The sequence below is a fragment of the Marmota monax genome, unplaced genomic scaffold (genome assembly GCF_021218885.2).
Source record: "Marmota monax isolate L192 unplaced genomic scaffold, Marmota_monax_Labrador192_F-V1.1 WCK01_AAM20220418_F8-fsc00051, whole genome shotgun sequence".
Classification (NCBI taxonomy): Eukaryota; Metazoa; Chordata; class Mammalia; order Rodentia; family Sciuridae; genus Marmota; species Marmota monax.
This window is the reverse complement of record NW_026695202.1, coordinates 4,731,103-4,754,180: the sequence shown is the minus strand read 5'-3', so window position 1 is coordinate 4,754,180 and position 23,078 is coordinate 4,731,103. Positions and strand designations below refer to the sequence as shown.

The following is a 23,078-nucleotide window of genomic DNA, read 5'->3' as shown; positions in this document are numbered from 1 at the left end:
TGAACACACACTGGATCTTTGATGATAGTGAGAGACTTTGTTAATTGTTACAGTCTGAGCAGCCTTCAGTGAAGATCTGAAATCCAAATCTTTTTGAGTGCTGACATGACACTCAAAAAGGCTTGGGGTTTGTAACATTTCAGATTTCAGACTTGCAGATTAGGGATGTTCAACTAATAAAATCTATGTAAATATCCCAAAATATGAAAAACTCCAAAATCTGAAGTACTTTTAGTGTGAAGCATTTTGGATAAGGGAGACTCAACCTGTACTAAATGTGACAATGACTCTATGGTTTTTTTTAAAAGGGCCTTTTTTAGTGCTACATACTAAAATATTTATGGGTGAGCTGGGCATGGTGGCGCACACCTGCAATTCTAGTGGCTTGGGAGGCTGAGGCAGGAGAATCATGAGCTCAAAGCCAGCCTCAGCAATGGCGAGGCACTAAGCAACTCAGTGAGACCCTGTCTCTAAATAAAATACAAAATTGGGCTGGGATGTGGCTCAGAGGTTGAGCACCCCTGAGTTCAATCCCATAAAGATATATATATATATATATATATATCTTTAAGGATGAAATGATATGTCTGTATCTAGGAATCAATTTCAAAATGACCTAGGAGGGGAAAGTGGGTGGTGTAAGAGGTACAAGTTTAGCAATGAGTTGATAATTGTTGAAACCAGGTGATGGGTGCATGGGTGTCCATTTTACTGCTCTCTAGTCTTGTAAATATTTTAAATTTTCCATAATCAAAGTTCAAAAAGAGATCACGTATGTGTGTGTGAGTATCAAAGACAGAGTACGCACACATTTGTATAACCATGTACAGAAAGAACTCTGGGACACCAATTTGTTTCATTTTTATATTTGTGAAATATTTTACATTATAAAGTTATGCATGCTCGATGGTAAAGATTATTGCAAAAGTAGATAAACGAAGTAAAGGAACATAAAGTGAACAAAAAAGAAATAGAGGAATGTTCTCTTCCTAAGTTCCTCCCTATTCTCCTTCCCTTATTCCATTCTTAAGTGTTTCTCTCCATCCAGGGGCTTTTCTGTACCTGACTAAGTTCCTTCTCCCTCAAAGACAGGAGTGTCCACTCCTTGGTGGACACTGATCCTCTGCCACACACACATCCCTGCAACCTCCTCCAGAAGATGGGAAACTCATCCCATTTCTGTTCCCACCATTCCTGGATACTCAGCCTATACTTTCTATTGATGTGTTCTACTGTTCACATATTTCCATTTAAAAACATAAAAACCAAACCTCCCTTGGCCCAGCAGCTCCTCCCGTGCTTTCTTCCCTTCAGCTACTCTAAGTCTATGCTGAGCTGCTGCTCCCCTCCCGCCCTCCTGCTGCAGCCCAGGGCTGCCAGATTCGGACTCAGCTGCCTGGGACGGGGCGGACAGAGGTGCCAACTCCAAGGCCTTCCCCTCAGACCCTCCACAGTATCAGCCCCGCTGACCACCATCTTCTTTGATGCCTCCTTCTCTGACCTCTTACCCTGTGACTGGCTGCTCTGCTTTCCTCTGCCCACCTTGCATGTGTGGGCATTTGTCAAAGTCCTACCCCTGGAGAGTCCTTCTTCCTTCTAGAGTAGGAAGGTGCGTGCAGGACCTCACACGCTTGCTGAGCTCCCCCACTCCACCTCACACTCCTACCCCCAATTCAAATGCAAGCTCTTCCAAGGACAGTGGCCCTATCTACCTACCTCAGTAATCATGGTGCCTGGCATAAAGACCCCCAATTAATACTGAATAAATGAACAAAGAGAGTGAACATTAGTGCTACCGTGAGCTACTGGGTATGGACCTGTCCCCTCCAACTCCTGATTGGACAGCAACTCCTTAAGAACTCAGAGGTCACTCAAATTCAGTACAGTTTTCTCTTAGGATCCATGGAGGATCCCTTCCAGGACCTCCCGGGGACACCATTACATACACGACTCAAGGGCCTTATATATAATGGCATAATATTTTCATATAACCTTCGTATATCTTTCTGTGTACTTTAAATCATCTCTAGATTACTAATACCCTATTATAATATAAATGCCATCTAAATAGTTGCTATACAATATTGTTTAGGAAAATAACAAAAAGTGTGTAAATGTTCAGTATGGATAAAATTATTTTTTTCAAATATTTTAGTCCTCGGTTACTTGTATCTGGATGTGGGACATAGAATACAGAGGATTGGCTGTATACGTGAATTTGTGTGTGTGTGTGTGTGTGTGTGTGTGTGTGTGTGTGTGTGTATATATATGAATGTAAGTCTATTTTCCTTCCCATCTACCATCCAACCACTATTTTATTTTTTAATTGAGAAAGTAAGTTTTTCCTCCCTAAAAGTACAACTTAGCTTTCAGTATTGTGAGGTAGGAATCCAACTGTCTTTCTTTAGAGTAAAGCTGTTAATGATTGGGATTTGTGGGTGCTGGGATTATGAATCATTGGAATTTCTTTATTTGTGCTTATGTGTAATCAGTCCACAGTGACACAAGCTTTGTGTAGAGTTCTCTAGTTAAAGACTCCCCTGCTGTGGGACAGCCCAATCTCACAAAGCTGAGAAGAGAGCCAGGCGTGGTGGCATACATCTGTAATGCCAGCCATTTGGAAGGCTGAGGCAGGAGGATGTCAAGTTGGAGGCCAGCCTCAGCAAGTTAGCAAGACCTGTTTGAAAATAAAAAATAAAAAAGGCTGGGGATGTAGCTCAGGGGTTAAGTGCCCCTGTAAGGTCCAACAGGTGTCTTACAGGCCTCCACAGCATCTGACTCAATCTCCCTTCTACTTTGAAACTCTTCTTCCTTTGCTGTTCCTGGATTCTGCTATTTTCTGCTTTCTTTTGCTGCTCCTTCTTGGACAGCTGGGCATTAGGGTTCAATCCCTAATACCAAAACCGAACAAATAAATAAACAAAAACAAACAAACAAAAAAGCTGAGATGATTACACACACCTCTCAAGGTTGCAGTGTGAGTAAACAAGATGCCCATCCCAGGCCCTCCATAAGTCAAGCAAGGGATTCATAACTGTTATAAAACATTCCCTCATAGTGAACATATGAGAGGCTCTTAGCTCAAAGTTGATTTTACATTTCTTGAAAATATGGAGAAATTAAAAAATTAAGACCCTCTCCCTAGGCTAGGAGGGAGCAGAATGGGGTTGCATGCACCTCCCTAGAAGGGTCTGGTAGGGGCTGACTTATAAGGGACTAAGTGTCTCTAAGTAGCTGCTCAGTGGGCTGAAGTTTCCCCTCCAGCAGGGTTGGTCAACTTGGCCAAACACAAAGCTGAAAGTTGTGGAGAGGAATCATGTCCTCACACCCCTCCCCCAGGGTCTGCTTACCTTCCCTCTCTGCTGCCCTCACCCTTCCTGCCTGTTCTCAGGCACCTGAGACCACAGGCCAGGTAGTCTCTGTGTTGCTACTAATCAGGTGTTAAGTAATGTGTCCTCTTGGTCACTTGCCCTTGAGAGTCTAATGTGGGGTCTCAGGGAGGCTGATGGGGAGAGAATTCTGGGAAGGGAATTCTGCTAAAATTATCCCTCAGAAGGTCTCCAAGGGCCAGCTGTGTTTTGTAGGTGACTCATCCCGCTGTTAAGGCCACCGTGTAGGAGGGAGACTGGGAGCTCCCTTCTACTCACCCTGCAGCCCCTGAGGCCCCAGTCCCTTCCTGCTCTTGAATCTGCTCTTGCAGCCGTTGGGGCTCCACCAGGTGCCTTGCTTTTCCTGCACTCTGCTATTTTCTGCTTTCTTTCACTGCTCCTTCTTGGATGGCTTGGAAGGTTCTCTCCATGCACACCCCATATCTGGCCTTCTTCCCTCTGGTGTGTGTGTGTGTGTGGTTCCTATGTCCTCAATCACCAGTAACTTCCAAGTCTGCTTTGCAGCCCCTGCCTTTCCTCTCTGTGTGGGTTGCTGACGTGGGCACTGGCAGGCACCAGACCGCCCAGTGGCTCTGCCAGTGGCTCCTCATCTGAATGGTTCACCAGACGCTTGGCTGACCAAGTTGAAACTTCAGAGGTCCCCCTTGATCCCCCACATCTTCCTATCAAGTCTACTTCCCCACTGTCTCTACCCTTTCTTCTCCTCCCCTCCGTCCCCTCTGGGAAATGTGCCCTACTGCTCAGGAACTCCCACTCTATGATGGCACCTGCTGCTGTAACTCCTGTTGCAGGATCAAAGAATCTGGTCTCACTGTTAGTGTCTGTAGTCATCTCTGAAAACATTTAAAGTGAAAACCCACAAAGTCAAAACATCCTTGAAAACAACTTAAAACTGCGGCTCAGCATTGGAATAGCTGGCCATTTGGCTGAGCACCCAATGGGGTAGTTCCTTAAATTCCAGGTCTGTAAGGTATAAATTTAAAAAAAAAAAAAACCAAAAAACTCACCTACAATTGCTTTAACTCTAGAGAATTATACCACAGCAGAGATGCTTGTGCGGCATGAGGCACAGGGAGCCCAGAGGGCAGACTTGACCGAGAGGGACAAAGTAAAAGTGGGTTGTTTCAACACTACCCTTTCTTTTCTAATGCTGAGCATATGGTTGCATTTGCCAAAATTTTATAAGTGAATGGCTGTCTCCTTTCTCTTGTAGCTTGTTTCCTCTCCCAGTGCTGAGCATCCTGAGGGAGGAACATCATCTAACTTAGTATAGCAGACCTAGGACCTAGTAGAGCGCCCCCCTATCTGGAAGAAACAACATGGGCTGAGCTGATCAATGGTGTGGTTTCTCCTGGGCCTCTCCAGAGATGGAGAACTCCTTAGATAATGGAACAAGGCTCTCTACCAGCTGAACAAATGTACTAGAATCACTGGTTCCAGGTCTCTACTGGCTTAGCACAGTTCTAACTGGAATGAATCACATGAAGCCAGAATTTCCCAAAGAAGAGCAGGGCTGGAAGGCTGAGGGCTCAGATCAGCTGATCGGCAGATAATACTGTTTCTTTGAAGTCCCTTTTGTGGCTGAACCCACGTCATCCATGGGCTCTGGCTGGGTTCCAACTGCTGCTCTGGTTGCTCCTTTCCTTCCTAATCCAGGTTTAAAGAGATGAGCGCCATTAAGAGAGGCTGGGCAGTTATCCTTTAAGTGAGCAAAGTGACTCTTCACAGAAGGACTGATTTTAATAACCCAGTGCAAGACCCCCTTTAAGGTACAGAATGATCTGGCACATCAGTTAAGTGTTACACAAAACAGACGTGAGTATTCAAAAATCAAAGGCGTTTTTCATTCATGTGAAAAAAGGATCAGTAAGATGCATAAAAACTGGGGTGTGTAAAAGTCCCCGGGGCCTCTGTCCACAGCAGGAAAAGCTCAAAGCAGATTGGACACAGGGGGAGGCAAGCTCAGCCGCCATAACTCAGAGATAGAAGGCGGTGATCTTCCCGCGCCGCCTCTGTTTCATGTGCGGGTCTTGCCTCTGATCTCTCAGCAGTTGCCTAATTGCCAATGACCGTTTCTGTGGACACGAGGGTCTGCTAAATGTGTAAGGCCTGCATTTTTCCAGGGGAGACTTTTTCCTTTGCACATAAGCCAGATTCCTCCATACACAAATTCTTTCTTACACAGGTCATCAGATTCTTGCGCAGGGAACACTGATGCTGAATTCAATGCATACATTACATATCATATGTGGACGACACATCTGAATATCTGGTAACATGCAGTGGTAGAGGGGATGCTGGGTGGGAAGACTGACAGGTCTTCCGAGGCCCATCTTGAATTTCTCTCCCACAGGAAGACTGCACTTCTAATCCAGCATTACAGTAATACTTCAAGCTGTTTGTCTCTGAGTGTGGAAAAGGCTTTCCTTTCATTCAGCCACACCCTTTGACCTGTGTCCACTGTAACCAAAGGCACACATTTGGGAGTTTTTGGGGAAAAAAAGTTAAACTGACCACTCCAAGGATAAAACCCAGCTGTATGATAGGTCACCCCATTTAGGTTTAAAAAAATAGAGCTGAATCAAAATTAAGAGAAGAAATGCAATTGCCAGCTGGAGGGCTGTCAAATGGGTTTCCTGAGGAAGCCACTTCCAATCCATCGTAGTGATATTTGGTATTTATTGAGCACTTATTATACAGCTCACACAATTAACTCAGCCCTATGAGTAAGTACTACTATTACTATTGTCTCAGTTTTACAATGGTGGAAACTGAGGTAAAATAATTTGCACAAGACCATTTAAGCTAGGAGGGAGTGGAGCCAGGACAGGAAAACAGGCAGTCTGCTGGCTGAGTCCCTGCTCTTGACCACAGCATGCTCCTGCCTCCATCTGATTGGGCTATGGCTGTCCTGGCCTGATGTTCAAGATCTGAGAGCAAACTCTGGCTTAGCATGGAGGACTGTGATGAAGGTTCAGGAGCCATCAAGGGGACTCAAGATAAGGAATGGAAGACCATGTATGTGTATTCTCCCTCTGTGACTTTATTTTAAAAGAAAAGATCCTACTACATCTGTACTGTCAGAACTATGCCCATCTCATAATCTCTACAGTCACTCCTCAATGCGTGTAACATCTCAAAGTTGATTAAAATAACTTTCTCTGCTGGAAAAGCAGATAGTAAGTTGCTAACAGGTTCCTGTTTCATTTTCTGGACTGACATTGATGTTTTAGGTCTTGACAGACTGAAGACGACATGAGACATGCAAGACCCAGAGACATGAGGAGGGCACAGCTGCTGACACTGAGAATTCTGATCTGAAGACCCAGTCCTAGTCTATCGTCTTACAGTGCAAGCAGTAAGTCAGCAGCTTAGGAGAGGGCTCTCTCAGGATTAGGGCATCATTCACTCCCCCAAGGCCACTCCAGGGGAAGGCAGGGCTTTGGGTGTTGGGACAGACTGGCAGTTGAACAGTCCCTGTCATGTGGCAGGAAGGCAGAGGCAAAGCTGAGGGCTGATGTGGTGAATGATGAAAATTCCCCCTACATCTTTGATAAAAACAGAAGGTAGATGAGATCTAGAACAGAATCAGGTTGAGGAAAAATGTGCATAAAAATGGAGATAACTAATCTTACTTTTGTCTGCAAATTTCTCATCAAATATATAAAATTTCATTGTACCTAGGAATGAAAACATTATGACCAACAAGGATTGATCTGTTTTATCTGACATCATTACAACAGGTCCACCGAAGGACAAGCAAGGGCTCCGAGTTCCTGTGAACATTTGTCAGTATGGTTACTCCATTATCCAGAAGAGGATCAGCCATCAGTTTCTCATGGACAAATCTGCATAACACACTTTTGAAACTGTTTGCAACTGCTTTGTAAGATAAACCATGTTCATACACATCACCTTGTTCACTGGGAGTGGGGATTTTGTCCCCAAGGGAATATCTGGTAATGTCTGGACACGTTTTTGATTGTCAAAATGAAGGCAGGGCTACTGGCAGCTAGTGGGTTGAGACCAGTGGTGTTGCTAACATCCTTCGATGCACAGGACAGACAGCCCCACAGCAAAGAATCATCCAGTGCCAACTGCCAAACTCTGTTCTAGTTTGACATTTATACAGAGAGGTTAGCCAGTCTTCACCGTTTAACACAGGGCAGGGACTGTTCTGAATGTTGCATCTAAATTAACTCATTTACTGGTCTTAGCAAGCCTATGGGTAGGTACTAGTCTTACACCTCAACAGTTTCCTTAGTATAGGACTCAACCTCTCTGTTCTTCCATTCACACAGAGCATAAGTTGGCCCTGTGGCCAGGCTCTCTCCTTGATGCTAATACCACTGCCATTCATTCTTGGGGCAGGGTTTAAGGTCAGCCATGCTGAGGCTCCCCTACCCTTGCAGTGTCAGCCACCTGGAAGGGTCTGAGAGGCCCCGGGGGAGTGCTTCCCATTAGGAGAAGTGGTGCTGTGGCAGCCTTTAGAGGATGTGGGCAGTGGACTGAAGGTATCAGGGAAAGGGGGACAGAAACTGGACTTCTGAGCATTCATTCAGAAAGGCCACCTTTGACGTGGGATGGCTTTGTGGGATGGTGAGCAGGTCTGGCAGGGAGTGGAAAGGAGGCTGCAGAAGAAGAAGGTGGAAACCTCGAGTCCGGAGAGTCAGAAACCAGACAGCACAAGGGAGGAGCCCACGCCGGGCTGCCGCAGAGGAATGAACCTATGTGGATCTGGCTCCATGCCAATGCCCTGCGCACAGGCCTCCACCAGCAGAGGAGGGACTGGGCAGACTGACAAAGGCCTTTTAGGCCCTTGCTCGAGGGTGAAATGAGGCATGCGAGGGTGGGAGAGTCCAATACAGCTTAAGGGGAAGTTGTGCCCAGCAAAAAAGGGAAAAAGAGCAGGGAGCCAGTTTCCAGGGGGTCACTTTGGTACCCTAAGGCCCCAAAGGCTGGCTGTGAGGGTGGGACTCAAAGCTCTTCTAGGTCATAACCCTGCATCTCAAAGTTTAGGCTGCACTGGAGTCCCCTGAAGGGCTTTTTAAAACAAGATTGCTGGGGTCCACCTGCAGTTTCTTGGTAAGTTTGGGGAGGAGACCCAAAACATTGCAGGTGATGCTGCTGCTTCTGGCCCAGGGACCACACTTTGAGAACCACTGGTCTACAAGCATCCCAGCTATCAGCCTGTCGCACCTTTCCAGAGATCTGTCACCATCACTTAACCATAAAGGTCATTTTTATCCCAGTCTCTTCAAGCGAAGTGTTCACAGGAGTCACTATTTGAAGGATGGCAAATCCACCAACCTGCCATATAAGTTCCATTAAAAGTGTGAGTGCAAACTCCATCCCAACATCCAGTACAAAGGATTTGGGGCCCATCATCTGCTTTAATTTACTCACACCTTTCTGTGCTTCCATGAATGTGGACAGTTGGGAGTAAAGTAGACTTAAACTTTATTATGCATGGAACCACGGTTATTACCTGGACTGGAAAAATACTTTAACTTTCGACCTGGTGTGAGACTTGTGAAAGCAAATGTGATTTCCAGGTCATACTGAAATTTTCTGCCAAGATAGCCTGAACACAAATTTCATTTAATTACTTCTGGGGCCCATGTCTAAAATCAAACTGGTAGCTCCGCTTAGGTAACAAACTTTTAGGAGCTCCCCCACCCCATTTGAAACCTCCTCAAAAGGTGACTTCAACATCCCACCAACCTTGGCACTGTGGGCTGGGGCAGTAAAAACTCAACTTTCAGTCAACAAATGAAATGCACTATTCCTACGACACATATGGAGTAAATATGGACAGTAAAGAGGTGCTACTTTTACAGTCACTTTTTTGACCATCCGTTTTACAAAGGAATTATTTACAGGTCTCTCAGAAACTGGCTTCTCTCTTACTCAGAGGGCGAGAATGGATGGGCCCAGCCACCAGCCCTGATGTGTTCCCTCTCATATGACTCATTACTGCAAATAAAGGTGTTACCCCAAACACTCTGAAGCAGCTGAAAACTATCCCATTATGTAGCACCCAATCAAGGACTTTGTATTTTAAAACCCTTTCCTCAACTCTCCCCACATGGAAGCGTTTTGAGAACTGATTCTGTGGGCCCACAGCAGGCCTCCTTTGATGTCAGTGGTAAATGGTTGTTCCAGGGAAGTGTGCTCTCTAATTCCACCACCCTCTTCCTCCCCGCACTGCTAAGCAGGGAGGTTTCCCCAGAGAGCATCTGCAAAGCCCTGTGGCTTCTGCCTCTGCTCCTAGTTTCCAAACTCCCTCCTCCAAAGGAACTTGGGTTTGCCTGCTGGAACTCTGGCCTGATGAAGAGGGCTCACGAGCAGTCCTGTTAGTAAGCCGTAGGAGATGATTACTGCTATCAGCAAAAAACCACGGGCATCCTCTAATGCCCGCTGTGCTGGGCACTAAGCTGAGCCCTTGAACTTAAAAAGGCCTGAGGTATTGGTACTATTATCCTGCTATTCTGAAGATGGAAAACCAAGGGAACAATATCAGCATGTTATATTTGGGACAACACATTTGTGAAATGAAAAGACTAAAGCACAGGTTTAGAATGAGTATTCTTAACCATTTAGTTGCCTAAATTGAGAAAAGTGAAAAATCCTGAGTGTACTCAACTTAATGCATTTTCATAAGATGAGGAACACATGTGATCAATACTCTGATTAAAAAAACAAAACAAAAAGATATTATCAGTACTCTAGAAGTCCCTCTTGTACCCTCTCAGTCATCAGTCCATTCTGCACAGAAAGCTATTTATTCACGGCTTCTTATATGTTAATTTTGTCCATTTTTGAACTTAAAAGGAATCAATATAGTATGTATTCTCTTGACTTTTTTCTCAATACTATATTTGTTAGATTATCTACAATATTGTATGTAGCACAATTCATTTTCATCACAGTGTAATATTCCATTGTATTGATATACCACAATTTATTCTATTGTTAATGGAAAGGGGTTCTTTCCAAAAGCAGAGTAACACAAATAATGCTGCTAGAAACATTCTTTTGTGCACACTGACTGATGAAAACACATATTTCTGCTGGGCTCATACCTACAAATGGAACGATGAATATGTTCATCTTTAAAAGGTATTGTCCATTTGCAGAGGGGAGTGAAGGTGAGGTGGGGCTGAAGGATGGTACAATGAGACAGACAGATATATAACCATACATGTATATATCTACCCTATATACATGTATGGTTACCCTACTGGTGTGACTCTGAATCAGGTACAGCCAGAGAAATGAGAAGTTATGCTCCATGTGTGTACAATGTGACAAAATGCATTCTACTATCATGTAAAACTAATTAGAACAAATAAAACAAATTTTTAAAAAGGTCCTGTCAACAGTTTAGTCTGTGTTTTTATGAATTGGGAAATGTCTTGAGGGGTATAATGGATTCATCTATGTTTCCTCAAAATTCATATTGAAGCCCTAATCCCCAGTGACTGTACTTGGAGAAACAGGACCTTTAAGGAACTAATTAAGGATAAATGGAGTTAAAAGAGTGAGACCCTAAGTCAATAGGACCGGTAGGAGAATCCTCTGGGCACAGTGGCACACACCTGTAACTCAGTGACTCAGGAGCCTGAGGCAGGAGGATTACATGTTCTAGGTTAGCCTTGGCAATTTATCAAGACTCTGTCTCAAAATAAAAGATAATAAGGGCTGGGCATGTAGCTCTACCTCTCTACCAAGTGGCCTGGGTTCAATCCAGTACTGGGGTGGGTCGGGGCAGGGAGGGCCCTCCGTGTGCTTGAGTGTGCACCAGGAAAAGGCTCTGTGAAGATGCAGTGGAGAGGTGGCTGGCAGCGGCCAGGAAGAGCCTCACTAGACAGCCAGCCTGCTGATGTCAGCATCTTGGTCTTTGAGCCTGAACAATAGTAAGCAGACACATTCTGTTGTTTAAGCTTCTCCATTTGTGATATTCTGGTATGACAGCCCATGCTGACAAACTAAGGGGAAAAATGGTGAAGCTGGGCTCCCCTCAGTGAGCTTTCTTTCTGTCTGGGATCCTGGCCTTGCAATCTTGCGTGTCCTGGCCACTTATAGCCCACAGTTTCGTCTTTCCAGTGCCATGATCCTGCCAAAGCTCATGTCAGGGTCACAGACTCTTGGTGATGGCAATATAACTGGTAGTATTGAAAACAAGGACCTTACAAAAACATTAAAAAAAAAAAAAAACTGTAGTAGAATGAACTCACTGGTTTTGACTTCTTTTTCTCTTTACTAAAGTACTTCTTAGAGACAAATAGCTATTCAAATATAGTGTCTGCTGGTTTTTGAAATATCAACCCGATAGTTTTTCTCCTAAGGATATCTCCATTTGGATCCCTTCCTCTCTTTAGGTCCTGGAAACTTAAGAGAACTTAGAATTTCCAAGGTTAGATAGATGACTCTCCCCCAAATTGTCAGAATGGCCTGAAATGATTTTCAAAAGAAATGTTCATCTGAAAGAAATATGACCACTTAGTAGTATTTGAATTAAAAACAAAGAGTCACCTTTGTTGACTCAAAAATACCTCCACAGACAAAACCAAAACAAAGCTCCCTAAGTGAGGAAGCCTGTGCCCCTCCTTCTTAGTGGTGAGGTGCTGGAGAGTGAGTCGGTAAGGTTTTTTTGTATAAAGGGGGTAATGACCCTTGTGAGGAGTTTCTACATCTCCTGGAGCACTGACCACAGGCAGTGGTGCGTTCATGCTCTGTGACTGTCCGCCATGTCTTGACTTCCTGTGTGTGCTCCTTTAGGCAGAGGTCATGTCCTGCTCCAGTGCACATCACTGGATGATTAAATGACAGAAGTCTTTGTACCATATCCAGGACACTGCTCTTTCCAAATGACCCTCTAGTATTCATGGATCTTATGTGCCACACGTGGCAGGACCACTGCGTCTTCAGTGGAGTTGGGAAGTGCTGCTGCCTCGGTATAGGAGATGGTCAAGATCGACCCAGAAGACTCCTTAAATAGCCCACAGAGTACAGCATGACTGCACATACAATCAATTATTAGTCATTTTTTGCACCATCAATTTTGAGAACGATAAAGCCAATCTAAGAGAAGGAGCAGCCAGTGCAGTAAGGATGTGGGCTATGAACTCCTTCTCCTACCCAGTCCCTCAAGCCAAGGCTGAGGAAGGCCTGCTCACTCACACGGCAGCCTCCATTTTGCTTGGGCTGTGGAGCCTTCCTGACTTCTACACTTTGATCACAAAGAAAACAAGATGAGGCTGAGTTCTCAAGATATCTTGGGGAATTTAACCCCAAACCTTCAGAAGGTCCCAATACTCATTAGCTTGAGATGGCTACAGGTTTTGAGAAGGTTTTGTGGTAGGTTTGACTTGGTTAAACATAGTTCTTCAACCTCATTTTGACACTGGAGCTTGATCCTTATTGGTATATAACACTTATTAACATTGTGTGGGCCATTTTCAATATGACACATTGGGAATGTCACCCCAGTCCATTTCTCAAAGCTTCTCAGACTCCTATTTTATAAATAATTCTTGGCATAAAAAATATTTATCCAGCTTCAGGGCAGAGCAGTTAAGAGCAAAACAGACCAGGGCGAGGAAGGCTAACTGCAGAAGAGATTGGACAACTAACATCCTGATGGGAAATAACAAGACATTCCTGGAGTTCTGTTCAGACATTTAATAAACATTATTTTATGGTATGACTGAGGTTCAAAATAGTACAACTGGGTCCATAAGAAAAGTGATATTCCTGCTTACAAGAATATATTTATTGTATTTCCCCAAGATTTTTTTGTAATTTTTTTTCACAAAGTTTGGGCATGTGATGGCAAGATTTAATTGTTGGGAAAATTTATCCCCTCACAGAAATCCAGCACTTTACGGATTCATCTCAGCTTCCCATAGCCCTGCTGTGTCCACACCCTGCTCACAATCACACACCTCAACTTGAGTCCAGGAATGAACTCAGGCGATTCTTCTCATCCTCAAAGGTTCCTGAGAACCTTAAGTTTTGTTAACCAGAAGATATCGTGGGGAATTTAAACCCAAACTTTCTTTTTAAGGAGTAAGGTCTTTTCTACTGAGTAGATTTCAAGCTACAGATCATAAATAAAAGCTTGTTTATCTTTTAGGTCATGTCCACTGTGGATCCAACGCACTGCAGTCCATGTCATCAGCATTTCTCCCGTGGCTCGGGGCTCACTGATGAAGCCTGTCTAGTCAGTCTTCTAGAACAACAAAGCTTCTCCATTAGTTCTGTTTGTTTTTGAGAGAAAATAATCCCAGAAGTCATTCTCAGAAGAAGAAACAGTTCTCAGTCCCTTCTGCTTTCCACAGCATCAAACTTACCAACCACTGCTTTCACTCACCCACCTTCTCCATCTCATTCATTGTACTTGGACAGTTTTAACCTGGGGATAATGTTCATAGACTGCAGCTCCTGGAAGAGCAACTTGCAGGCATACGGAATGCGGAGGGAAGACACATGGCACGATGACTTGCAGTAATGGCACCTGAAACCCAAGTCAGCATGCGTGAGAAGGACAACCACTCAGAAATAAAGGCCTGCACATGGGAAGTGAGAATACGCTCTACCAAATTCTACTGTTGTATTAGTCAATTTTCTGTTCCTCAGTGTTCAGTCACATCATCAAATGTGCACATATGTGCCCAGAAAAAAAAAGGAAACATCCAAGGAAGCAAACTAAAAAATAAAATAAACACCACTCCTTCCAGTTTTAAAAGCATACAACTTGAATCAGTTATTACCACATTTCTGGATCTCTCTTTGAAATGTGAAATATCTGTCCACATACTGTTTTGAAAGCACCCCAGAAATGTAAACTACTTGAAATTCATTCAGAATTAGATTTTTTTTTCCATTGGTGAGTTTTTAACTGATCCATTCAACCATCATGAATGTGATAACAATCTACTTCTACACTAGTATGTTAGTCTAAGTAAGGTGCTCAATAAATAATTATAATTTGGTTCCTGTCATTGGAATACTCTAAGTCTGGTGGAAAGACCAGACTTTTGAAAAGACATCCAGTCAAATGCTAATTTTTCCAGTGACCTTCAGGTTTGGTCACTTCTATTAGTAATAGAAGCCACTGTATTATATAGTGTGCTGTCCCCTGTGCAAAGCTAAGAAGTGTGCATGTGCACACATGTGTGTATTCCACTCACTCCTACAACAGCCCATGTTGCTAACCAGAATGCTGGTCGGTCTTCCAAGTAGGATTTTCTTTTCTCTTCCTTTAGGAAGGAGTTAAATTTAGGTCTTAATGACTACAACTAAAGAAGGCACCCTGGAGAGAAAGTGAACTATTCTTTCAGGTTTCAGACCAAACAGGACCTCACAAGAATGTTCATGACCACAGTATTTACAAAGCAGGACACTACACAAATGCCCACTAGCAATAGTTCTGTGATTATAGCATATTTATACAGAACACTGGGCAGCCATTAAATGTGCAGTGTAGACTCATTAATTAAAGGGAAGCTGTCCAGGACACATTGTGGTGTGAAAAAAAGAAGTCTGCTAAATAGCACAGTCCCAAGCAGGGGCTCAGGTTGTTTCTGAGCCTCAAAAATCATATATAAAATTTTAAACCTTTTAAAAGGGGGTTTAAAATAGCATTTTCTGCTATTATTAGAATCCTGAAAGGGTTTATGATTTTAAAAAATTAAGTAAAAATTAAAGAACAAAAGGCAATCAGAGATGTTCCAAAGAATGGTCACTAAAATGTTAAGTAGTCATCTGTGAGTGGTGGGAATTAATGTGATTGGCATTTTTTGTAACATGAATATTTTACAATAAGCAAAGGTAAATTTTGTAAGCACCAAGATAAAATTTTTATTATTTTGGAGAAGAAAAACAAGTATTGAGGCTGAGAATTTGAACATGGTGGTGAGTAACTATGTACAGACAGAACTTGGAGACAATGGGAGAAGGATGAACCATCGTGGACACTGACATCAAGATGAGGGGACGGTTGAGTGCCTGCACACTGTGGTACCTGATCTACTGACAGTGATAATATTAACTTTTCTTAAAAGATCACCTAAGAAATTACGGTGGGGTGCGGAGGATTCAGATGGCAGGCTAGAGGAAGACTGCATTCCTAGGTGCTATATGGCTGGGGATTAATGCAGCAGGGGTACTGCTTCTCTGTGAGGTGGGTGAAAGAGGAATTTCACTAAAACTTAATATTACTGGACAGTTAGAGTGCCTAGAGACTCAGAAAATTGGATACATTAAACAAAGAAACAGACTACATTGAAGCCAAGTTGGTTGGGGCAGCAGCTGATTTAGCACAGAGAGTACAATGGACAGATTTAATATGGAAAAACCTGAGATCAGAAAAGCAGGCTGCCCTTAGCTGATCCAGAGGCTACACTGTGCACTGGTGCTTGAAAAGTACCCTTTGTTTTCCAACTGGACTCAGAGAGCTGAGGTGGGAGCCACCTTGAGGTGGTCTCGCTGCAGCTGTCATTATAGGAGTCAGAAGATCTGAGCTAACACAGCTATATTGCCCGGCCAGTGCCTTCTAGGGTATACCTAGCAGAATGAGAATTCAAGTCAGAAAAGCAAAAGGAAATCCAACTAGGAGTCTGGTGGCTCACACGACAAGCTGAAGTGGGCTGGAATCTGAACCATGCGGGTACGAATGTACTTGGACTAAGCCTGGGAAGCCTGGAAAGGCTGTATTCATGGACAGCCAATCCTTCAGTAGAATCCTCTGGAGGCTCCTGAGATCTAGACTCCCAACAGAGATTGGCAGCTGCCTGGCCAAGGGGTGTGTGGATTTAATCTCTCCAGAGCAGACGTGTGTCAGCAAAGCCCCTGAGGCCTGATTAGACCTAAGACCCAGGCACTGGAACTCCACTCATAAAATTCTGCAGTGGCCCCACCCTGGAAGTGCATCAGTCTGTGCAAACAAAACTCCAACTGACATTACTTCCTACCCCATCCTGCCTCATACTGGAAAGAAGAGAAACTGAGAACTGTTTGAACCAGATTCAGCCTTAGGCCACTACAACTGGCAGCTTGGAAAGCAACACAAAAAAGAAGAGGTAACAACCCCAGCCCTTGCTCTCACTCTTAGTACATAGCCCAAGAAGAAATGGAAAGACAGTTAGGCACAGATAATGTCCAACTATTTCCACTGACTATTCTGTCCATCTCAGTGGAGATGATTCCATAATTTTTCATTAAGGATCTTTTCGTTGTTGTTGTTTTGTTTTTGCTGTGCTGACTGGATCTTGGACATATATACATATACATGTTTCTCTTTTCCTCATTTTCAGCATTTTTAAGATGTAGTTATTTTTCTTTGCCTTGTCCTCCGAGGGTTAGGTTTTTAGATTGGTATTGATTTTCACTGATTTGATCTGTTTTTCTCTTTTTTTTTTTCTGCTAATGGCTAAATTCTATTATTCTCTCACTCTACCTTTACTTTATTATTTCTATTTTCTCCTCCTTCCTCATAATAAATTACCTAATATAAATAATGTAACCATGTTACATCTCTTCTGCATCTATCTGATCATTTTCTGAAATTATGAACTCTTTTCTACTTTCCTATTATATCTTCCTTTCTCTTAATTAACTGCATTCTTACCATCTTGTAGCACTAATTGGTTTATTAACAGGAGTTATTCTGTCCCACCATTAATGCTGTTGCAATTATTACTGCTGTGGATATATAGTAGACACCTGCTGTTTGCTTTAAGACAGATAATAGTTCATGGTTACTTATTTTTGCTGTTGGCAATTGCTGATGCTACCCTTTCTGGTTTTGTGGCAATTAACATTACAGATGTCATAGCAGGAACCAAGTATCTGGTTTAATGCTGTATATTATTTTCATTGGTTGTTGCTATTGTTTGTTTCACCCTATGTGAGGTACTGGGAACCTATAGGGACACTACAAGATCACAGGGTAGAAACTCTGAATTAAACACAACCACAAGACAGTGTACCACGTTCCACACACAAATTAATGACACCAATCTTCAACTATACTTTAATACAAAACACTGAAGACACAAAAACCCAAACTAACAATCAGGTCTCAAGTAGGGGTGGGTCCTCATGTCCCAGTTATGGACATCCACTGCTGTAGCACATACAGAGAGAAAGAACCCAAAGGCTGTGGACAACACACCTACAAGGTGGTCTCAATTCAGATCACTCTAGGACACTTTGGCAAGTGAAGACTATGCCCTAAAAAAATCCATACATAAGAGTGGAAGAGAAATCTCCCAACAGCTGCATAAAAACCCAACACAGGAATATAAGAAATATGAAAAGGCAAGCTGACATGACACCTCTTAAAGCAAATGACCCACAAAACACAGTAGTGGATGAAATTCCAATAAAGAATTCAAAAGAATCATTATAAATGATCAATGAATTCCAAGAGAACACAGAAAAACAACTGAGTGAATTAAGAAAATCAGTACAGAATATGGATGAGAAATTCAATAAGAAGATAGAAATACTGAAGAAGAACCAAACGGAAATCTTGGAAATGAAAGACAAAATAAATCAAAATGTTCAGCTGAAAATCTCTCTAATAGAGTAAACCACGCTGAAGGCAGAATCTCAGAGGTGGTAGACAAAGTGGCTCTCTTTGAACATTCAGACAGTATTAAAGAAATAAAATAAGTAACCATGATCAGAATATACAAGGACTCTGAGACAACATGAAGAGACCAAATTTAAGAATCACTTGAATTGAGGAGGGCTGTAGCTATGAAGTAATGGAATGGATAACCTCTTCAGGAAAATAATAACAGAACACTTTACAAACCTTCAGAATGAGATGGACACCCAGATAAAGGAGGCATTTAGAATCCCAAATAGACAAGATCAAAAAAGAACCTCTCCATGACACATTATAATTAAAATGCCTAAACATACAGAACAAGGATAGAATTTTAAAAGCTGCAAGAGAAAAACATCAAGTCACATTCAGAGGCAAGCCAATCAGAATCACTTCTGATTTCTTAGCACCGACTCTATAGGCCAGGATGGTTTGGAATGATGTGTTCCAAGTCCTGAGAGACCATAACTGTCATGATTATTAAACTGGCACTATAGAACTTAAAGAAATATTGCACACAGAAGAAATTATAGAAACAAACCTCAGAGCTCACAGAAGAAGAAATCTCATTTGAAGGGTAACTAAGCAATTGAAAACAGGATCAAATTAAACACACAAAAAATCAAAATGGCAGGAATTAATCAACATCTCTATAATAACATTGAATGTAAATGGTCTCAACTTTCCAATTAAAAGAGAAAAGCTGGCAGAATGGATTAAAAACAAGACCTAAGTTGATTTGCAAGAGATGCACCATATAGGCAAAAAGCCACAGGCTGAAAGTGAAGGATGAAAACTGATATACTATGTGAATGGAGACTGAAAACAATCAGGCGTAGCTATGACACATCTGACAAAGCAAATTTCACACCAAAACTAATCAGAAGATAAAAAGAAGTACACTTCATATTGGTAAAGGGAACAAAATCCAACAAGAAGATAAAATAATAATAAATATTTATGCCCCAAATGTAGGTGCAACTAATTACATAAGAGACCCTACTCAAATTGAAGGACCAGACAGATCCCAGTAGAGTAATACTGGGTGATTTCAACACACTTCTCTCACTATTAGACAGGTCATCCAGAAATAAACTCAGTAAACATTCTTTGGACCTGAAAAGTATTATAAATCAAACAGACTTAACAGACATCTACAGAATATTTCATCCAACAACAGCTAAATACAGTTTTTCTTAGTGGCTCATGGAACCTTGTCCAAAATAGATCATATTTTAGGCCACAAAGCAATGCTTAGCAAATACAAAAAAACTGATATCATTCCTTGCATCTGATCAGAGCATAATGGAATGAAATTAAAAATCAACACAACCAAACCCTACAGAAATTATATAAATACACAGAGATTGAACAATACTCTTCTAAATGATGAATGACTGATAAAAGAAATAGAAGGAGAAGTTAAAAAATTCTTAGACACAAGTGATTTAATATATCAGAATCTCTGGGACGCTATGAAGACAACTCTAGGAGGAAAGTTTATAGCTATGAGTACCAACATAAGAAAATCAGAAAGAACCCAATGATGCATCTCAAGGCCTATATAGAACAAAGCAATTTCAAAACTAACAGAAGGAAGAAATGTTGTAAGATGTAAGAAATATTGTAAGACGAGAGCCAAAATTAATGAACTTGAGAAAAAAAATACAAAAGATCAATGAAACAAAGAGTTTCTTCTTTGAAAAGACATACAAGATTGATAAGCCATTAACCAAACTAACCAAAAGGGAGAAAAACCAAATTAATAAAATTAGGGATGAAAAAGGAGAAATCACCACAGACACCTCAGAAATCTCATCAGGGACTATTTTGAAAACTTATACTCCAGTAAATTGGAAAATATAGAAGACATGGATACATTTCTAGACAAGCACAATCTGCCAAAACTGAATCAAGAGGACAAAGAAAACCTAAATAGACCAATAATTTGTAATGAGATATAGCAGTAATACAAAGCCTTCCAACAAAGAAAAGCCCAGGACCAGATGGATTCTCAGCTGAATTCTACCTTTAAGGAACTAATGCCAATACTCCTTAAATTATTCCATGAAATAGAAAGGGATGAAATATGTCCAAATTCATTCTATGAAACCGTATCACACTCATACCAAAACCAGAAAAGGACACATCAAGGAAAGAAAACTACAGACCACATAAACTTAGATGCAAAATTATTTAATAAAATTATAGCAAATCATATTCAACAACTTATTAAGAAGATTATACACCACAATCAAGTTGTATTTATTCCAGAGATGCAAGGATGGTTTAATAGATGCAAATCAATAAATGTAATTCATCACATTAACAGAAGTAAGAACAAAAATTTCAATAGATGCAGAGAAGGCCTTTGCCAAAATTCAACACATATTCATGATAAAAACATGGAAAAAACTAGGAACAGAAGGAACCTATCTCAACATCATAAAGGCTATCTATGAAAAACCTGAGGTCAACCTCAGGGTAAATGGGAAAAAACTGCAAGTATTTCCTTTAAAATCTGGAACAAGGATGTCCACTCTCACCACTCCTATTTAATATAGTACCAGAAACTCCAGCCTCTTTTGCAATGAGGCAAAAGAAGGAAATAAAAGGGATAAAAATAAGAAAGGAAGAAGTCAAATTATAACAATTTGCAGATAACATGATCCTGTATCTAGAAGATCCATAAAATTCCACTAAAGACTGCTAGAGCTAATAAACAAATTTGGCAAAGTGTACAAAATCAACATACAAAGATCAATAGCTTTCCTATATACCAACAATGAATCTCCTGAGGAAGAAATCAGGAAAACAATTCCATTCACAATAGCCTAAAAAAACAAAATTAAACAAAACAAGATGTATACAATAAAAACTATAGAAAATTTAAGAAAGAAATTGAAGAAGACCTCAGAAGATGAAAAGACTTCCATGTTCATGGACAGGCAGAATTAATATTGTAAAAATAGCCATATTACCAAAAGCAATATACAGATTCAATGCAATACACTTCAAAACACCAGTGACATTATTCAAAGATCTAGGAAAAATAGTCCTATAATTCATTTGGAAGAATCAAAGACCCAGAATAGCCAAAGTAATTCTAAGTCAAAAAAGCAATGCTGGAGGCATCACAATATCTGACTTCAATACTACAGAGCTATAGTAACAAAAACTGCATGGTAAAAACAGACACAGTCCAATGGTACAGAATAGAAGACACAGGGACAAACCCACATATCTATAGTCAACTGATCCTTGACAAAGGTGACAAAAACATACACTGGAGAAAAGTCAGCTTTTTTAACAAATGGTGCTGGAAAAACTAGTCATCCATATGTAGATTCTGCACAAAAAGCAACTTGAAATGGATCAAAGATTTCAGAGTTAGGCCAGTAACTGTGCAATTCCTAAAAGAAAACATAGGGTCAACACTCCAGCTTTTAGGCAGAGGCAATGACTTTCTCAATAGGATCCCTAAAGCTCAGGAAATAATGCCAAGAGTTAATAAATGCAACAGTATCAAATTAAAAAGCTTCTGCATAACAAAGAAAACAATTAGGCATGGGAAAGAGAACCCACAGAATAGGAGAAAATCTTTGCTAGTTACTCTTCTGACAGAGGATTAATATCTAGAATATATAAAAGCTCAAAAAACTTTACACCAAAAAAATCAATAACTCAATTAATAAATGAGCAAGTGAATGAAACAGTCACTTCTCAAAAGTAGAAATACAAATGGCCAACAAATACATGAAAAAAAATGTTCAAAATCATTAGCAATTAGGGAAATGCAAATCAAATTACAGTGAGATTATATCTCACACCAGTCAGAATGGAAGTCATCAAGAATACAAATAACAAATTCTGGAGAGAATATGAAGAAAAAGGAACACTTTTACACTGTTTCTGGGACTGCAAATTAGTACAATCACTTTGGAAATCAGTATAGAGGCTTCTCAAAAGACTAGGCATGGAACTACCATGTGACCCAGTTATACTACTTCTCAGTATTTACCCTGAAGAATTAAAGTCATCTTACTACAGTGGTACATGCATACTCAATTTCACAGCAGTACAATTCATAACAGCCAAACTATGGAACCAGCTTAGATGTCCATTAATGGATGAATGGATAAAGAAAATATGATACACACACACACACACTCACACAAAATGGAGTTCTATTCATCCATAAAGAAAATGAAATCATGGCATTTGCAGGAAAATGGATGGAACTAAAGACCACACCATCATGTTAAGCAAAATAAGTCAAACTCTGAAGATTAAGGGTCATAAGTTTCCTGTCATATGTGGAAGCTAGAGAGGAAAAAGGAAAACAAATGTGGGGGTGGGTCTCCAAAAATATCAAAGGGAGATCAGTAGGGGAGAGGGACTGGGTGAGAGGTGGGGAGGGAGTGCTGGGGAGGGATATCAAATTATATTGTAATACTGTATACTTGTATAGATATGCAACAATAAATCCCATCAAGATGTACAACTATAATGTACCAATAAAAAATGTGGGGAAAAAATTACCTCTTTAATGCATCAGAATTTAGGAGCTCCAGTGGCGCAATCGGTTAGAGCGCAGTATTTATACAGAATTTAAGTATTATATCTTCAATGTGCCTGGGTGCATCTAATTTATTCAGGAATCATATTCATGATTTAATTTAACTGGGAAAGTGGATTGGACTGGGGTAACTGCTTGCTGATTTTCCTATCTGGTATATTACACTATAACCCCTATCTAAGTTTTTAAAAATAACTATATGTGCTGAGTGTACACACAATAGCCCATTACTAGCCCATGTACTCTGGATAGCACATTACTCTTCTCTATCTTTAAAAATTTCTCCATCATTTCAAATGTCCCAATGCTGTGTGTATATACACACATATATGCACGTGTGTGTGTGTGTGTGTAATTGCCTTTCCCTGATGGTAGACTAGAACAACATTAAAATAAACTGATTTTTTAGGACAAAGACAGCAAAAGAAGGTGGCTGTGGCTTCACTGAGAAATGACTGTCCAGTGAAATATCCTCTACGAGCTAATT

General features: G+C 41.1%; 1 protein-coding gene across 3 annotated transcripts in view; it reads right to left on the bottom strand.

Moving 5' to 3' along the window:
• Window positions 1–13,056: 13,056 nt before the first annotated feature.
• The window catches only part of Polr3b (RNA polymerase III subunit B), a 129,698-nt gene continuing 119,676 nt past the window's right edge, over window positions 13,057–23,078 (bottom strand). For all 3 annotated transcript variants that reach the window (XM_046429545.2, XM_046429548.1, XM_046429547.2), the window contains exon 28: window positions 13,057–13,911. In XM_046429545.2, coding sequence (XP_046285501.1) covers window positions 13,782–13,911 — 130 coding nt within the window. In that variant the 3' untranslated portion in view covers window positions 13,057–13,781. The remainder of the gene's footprint in view (window positions 13,912–23,078) is intronic.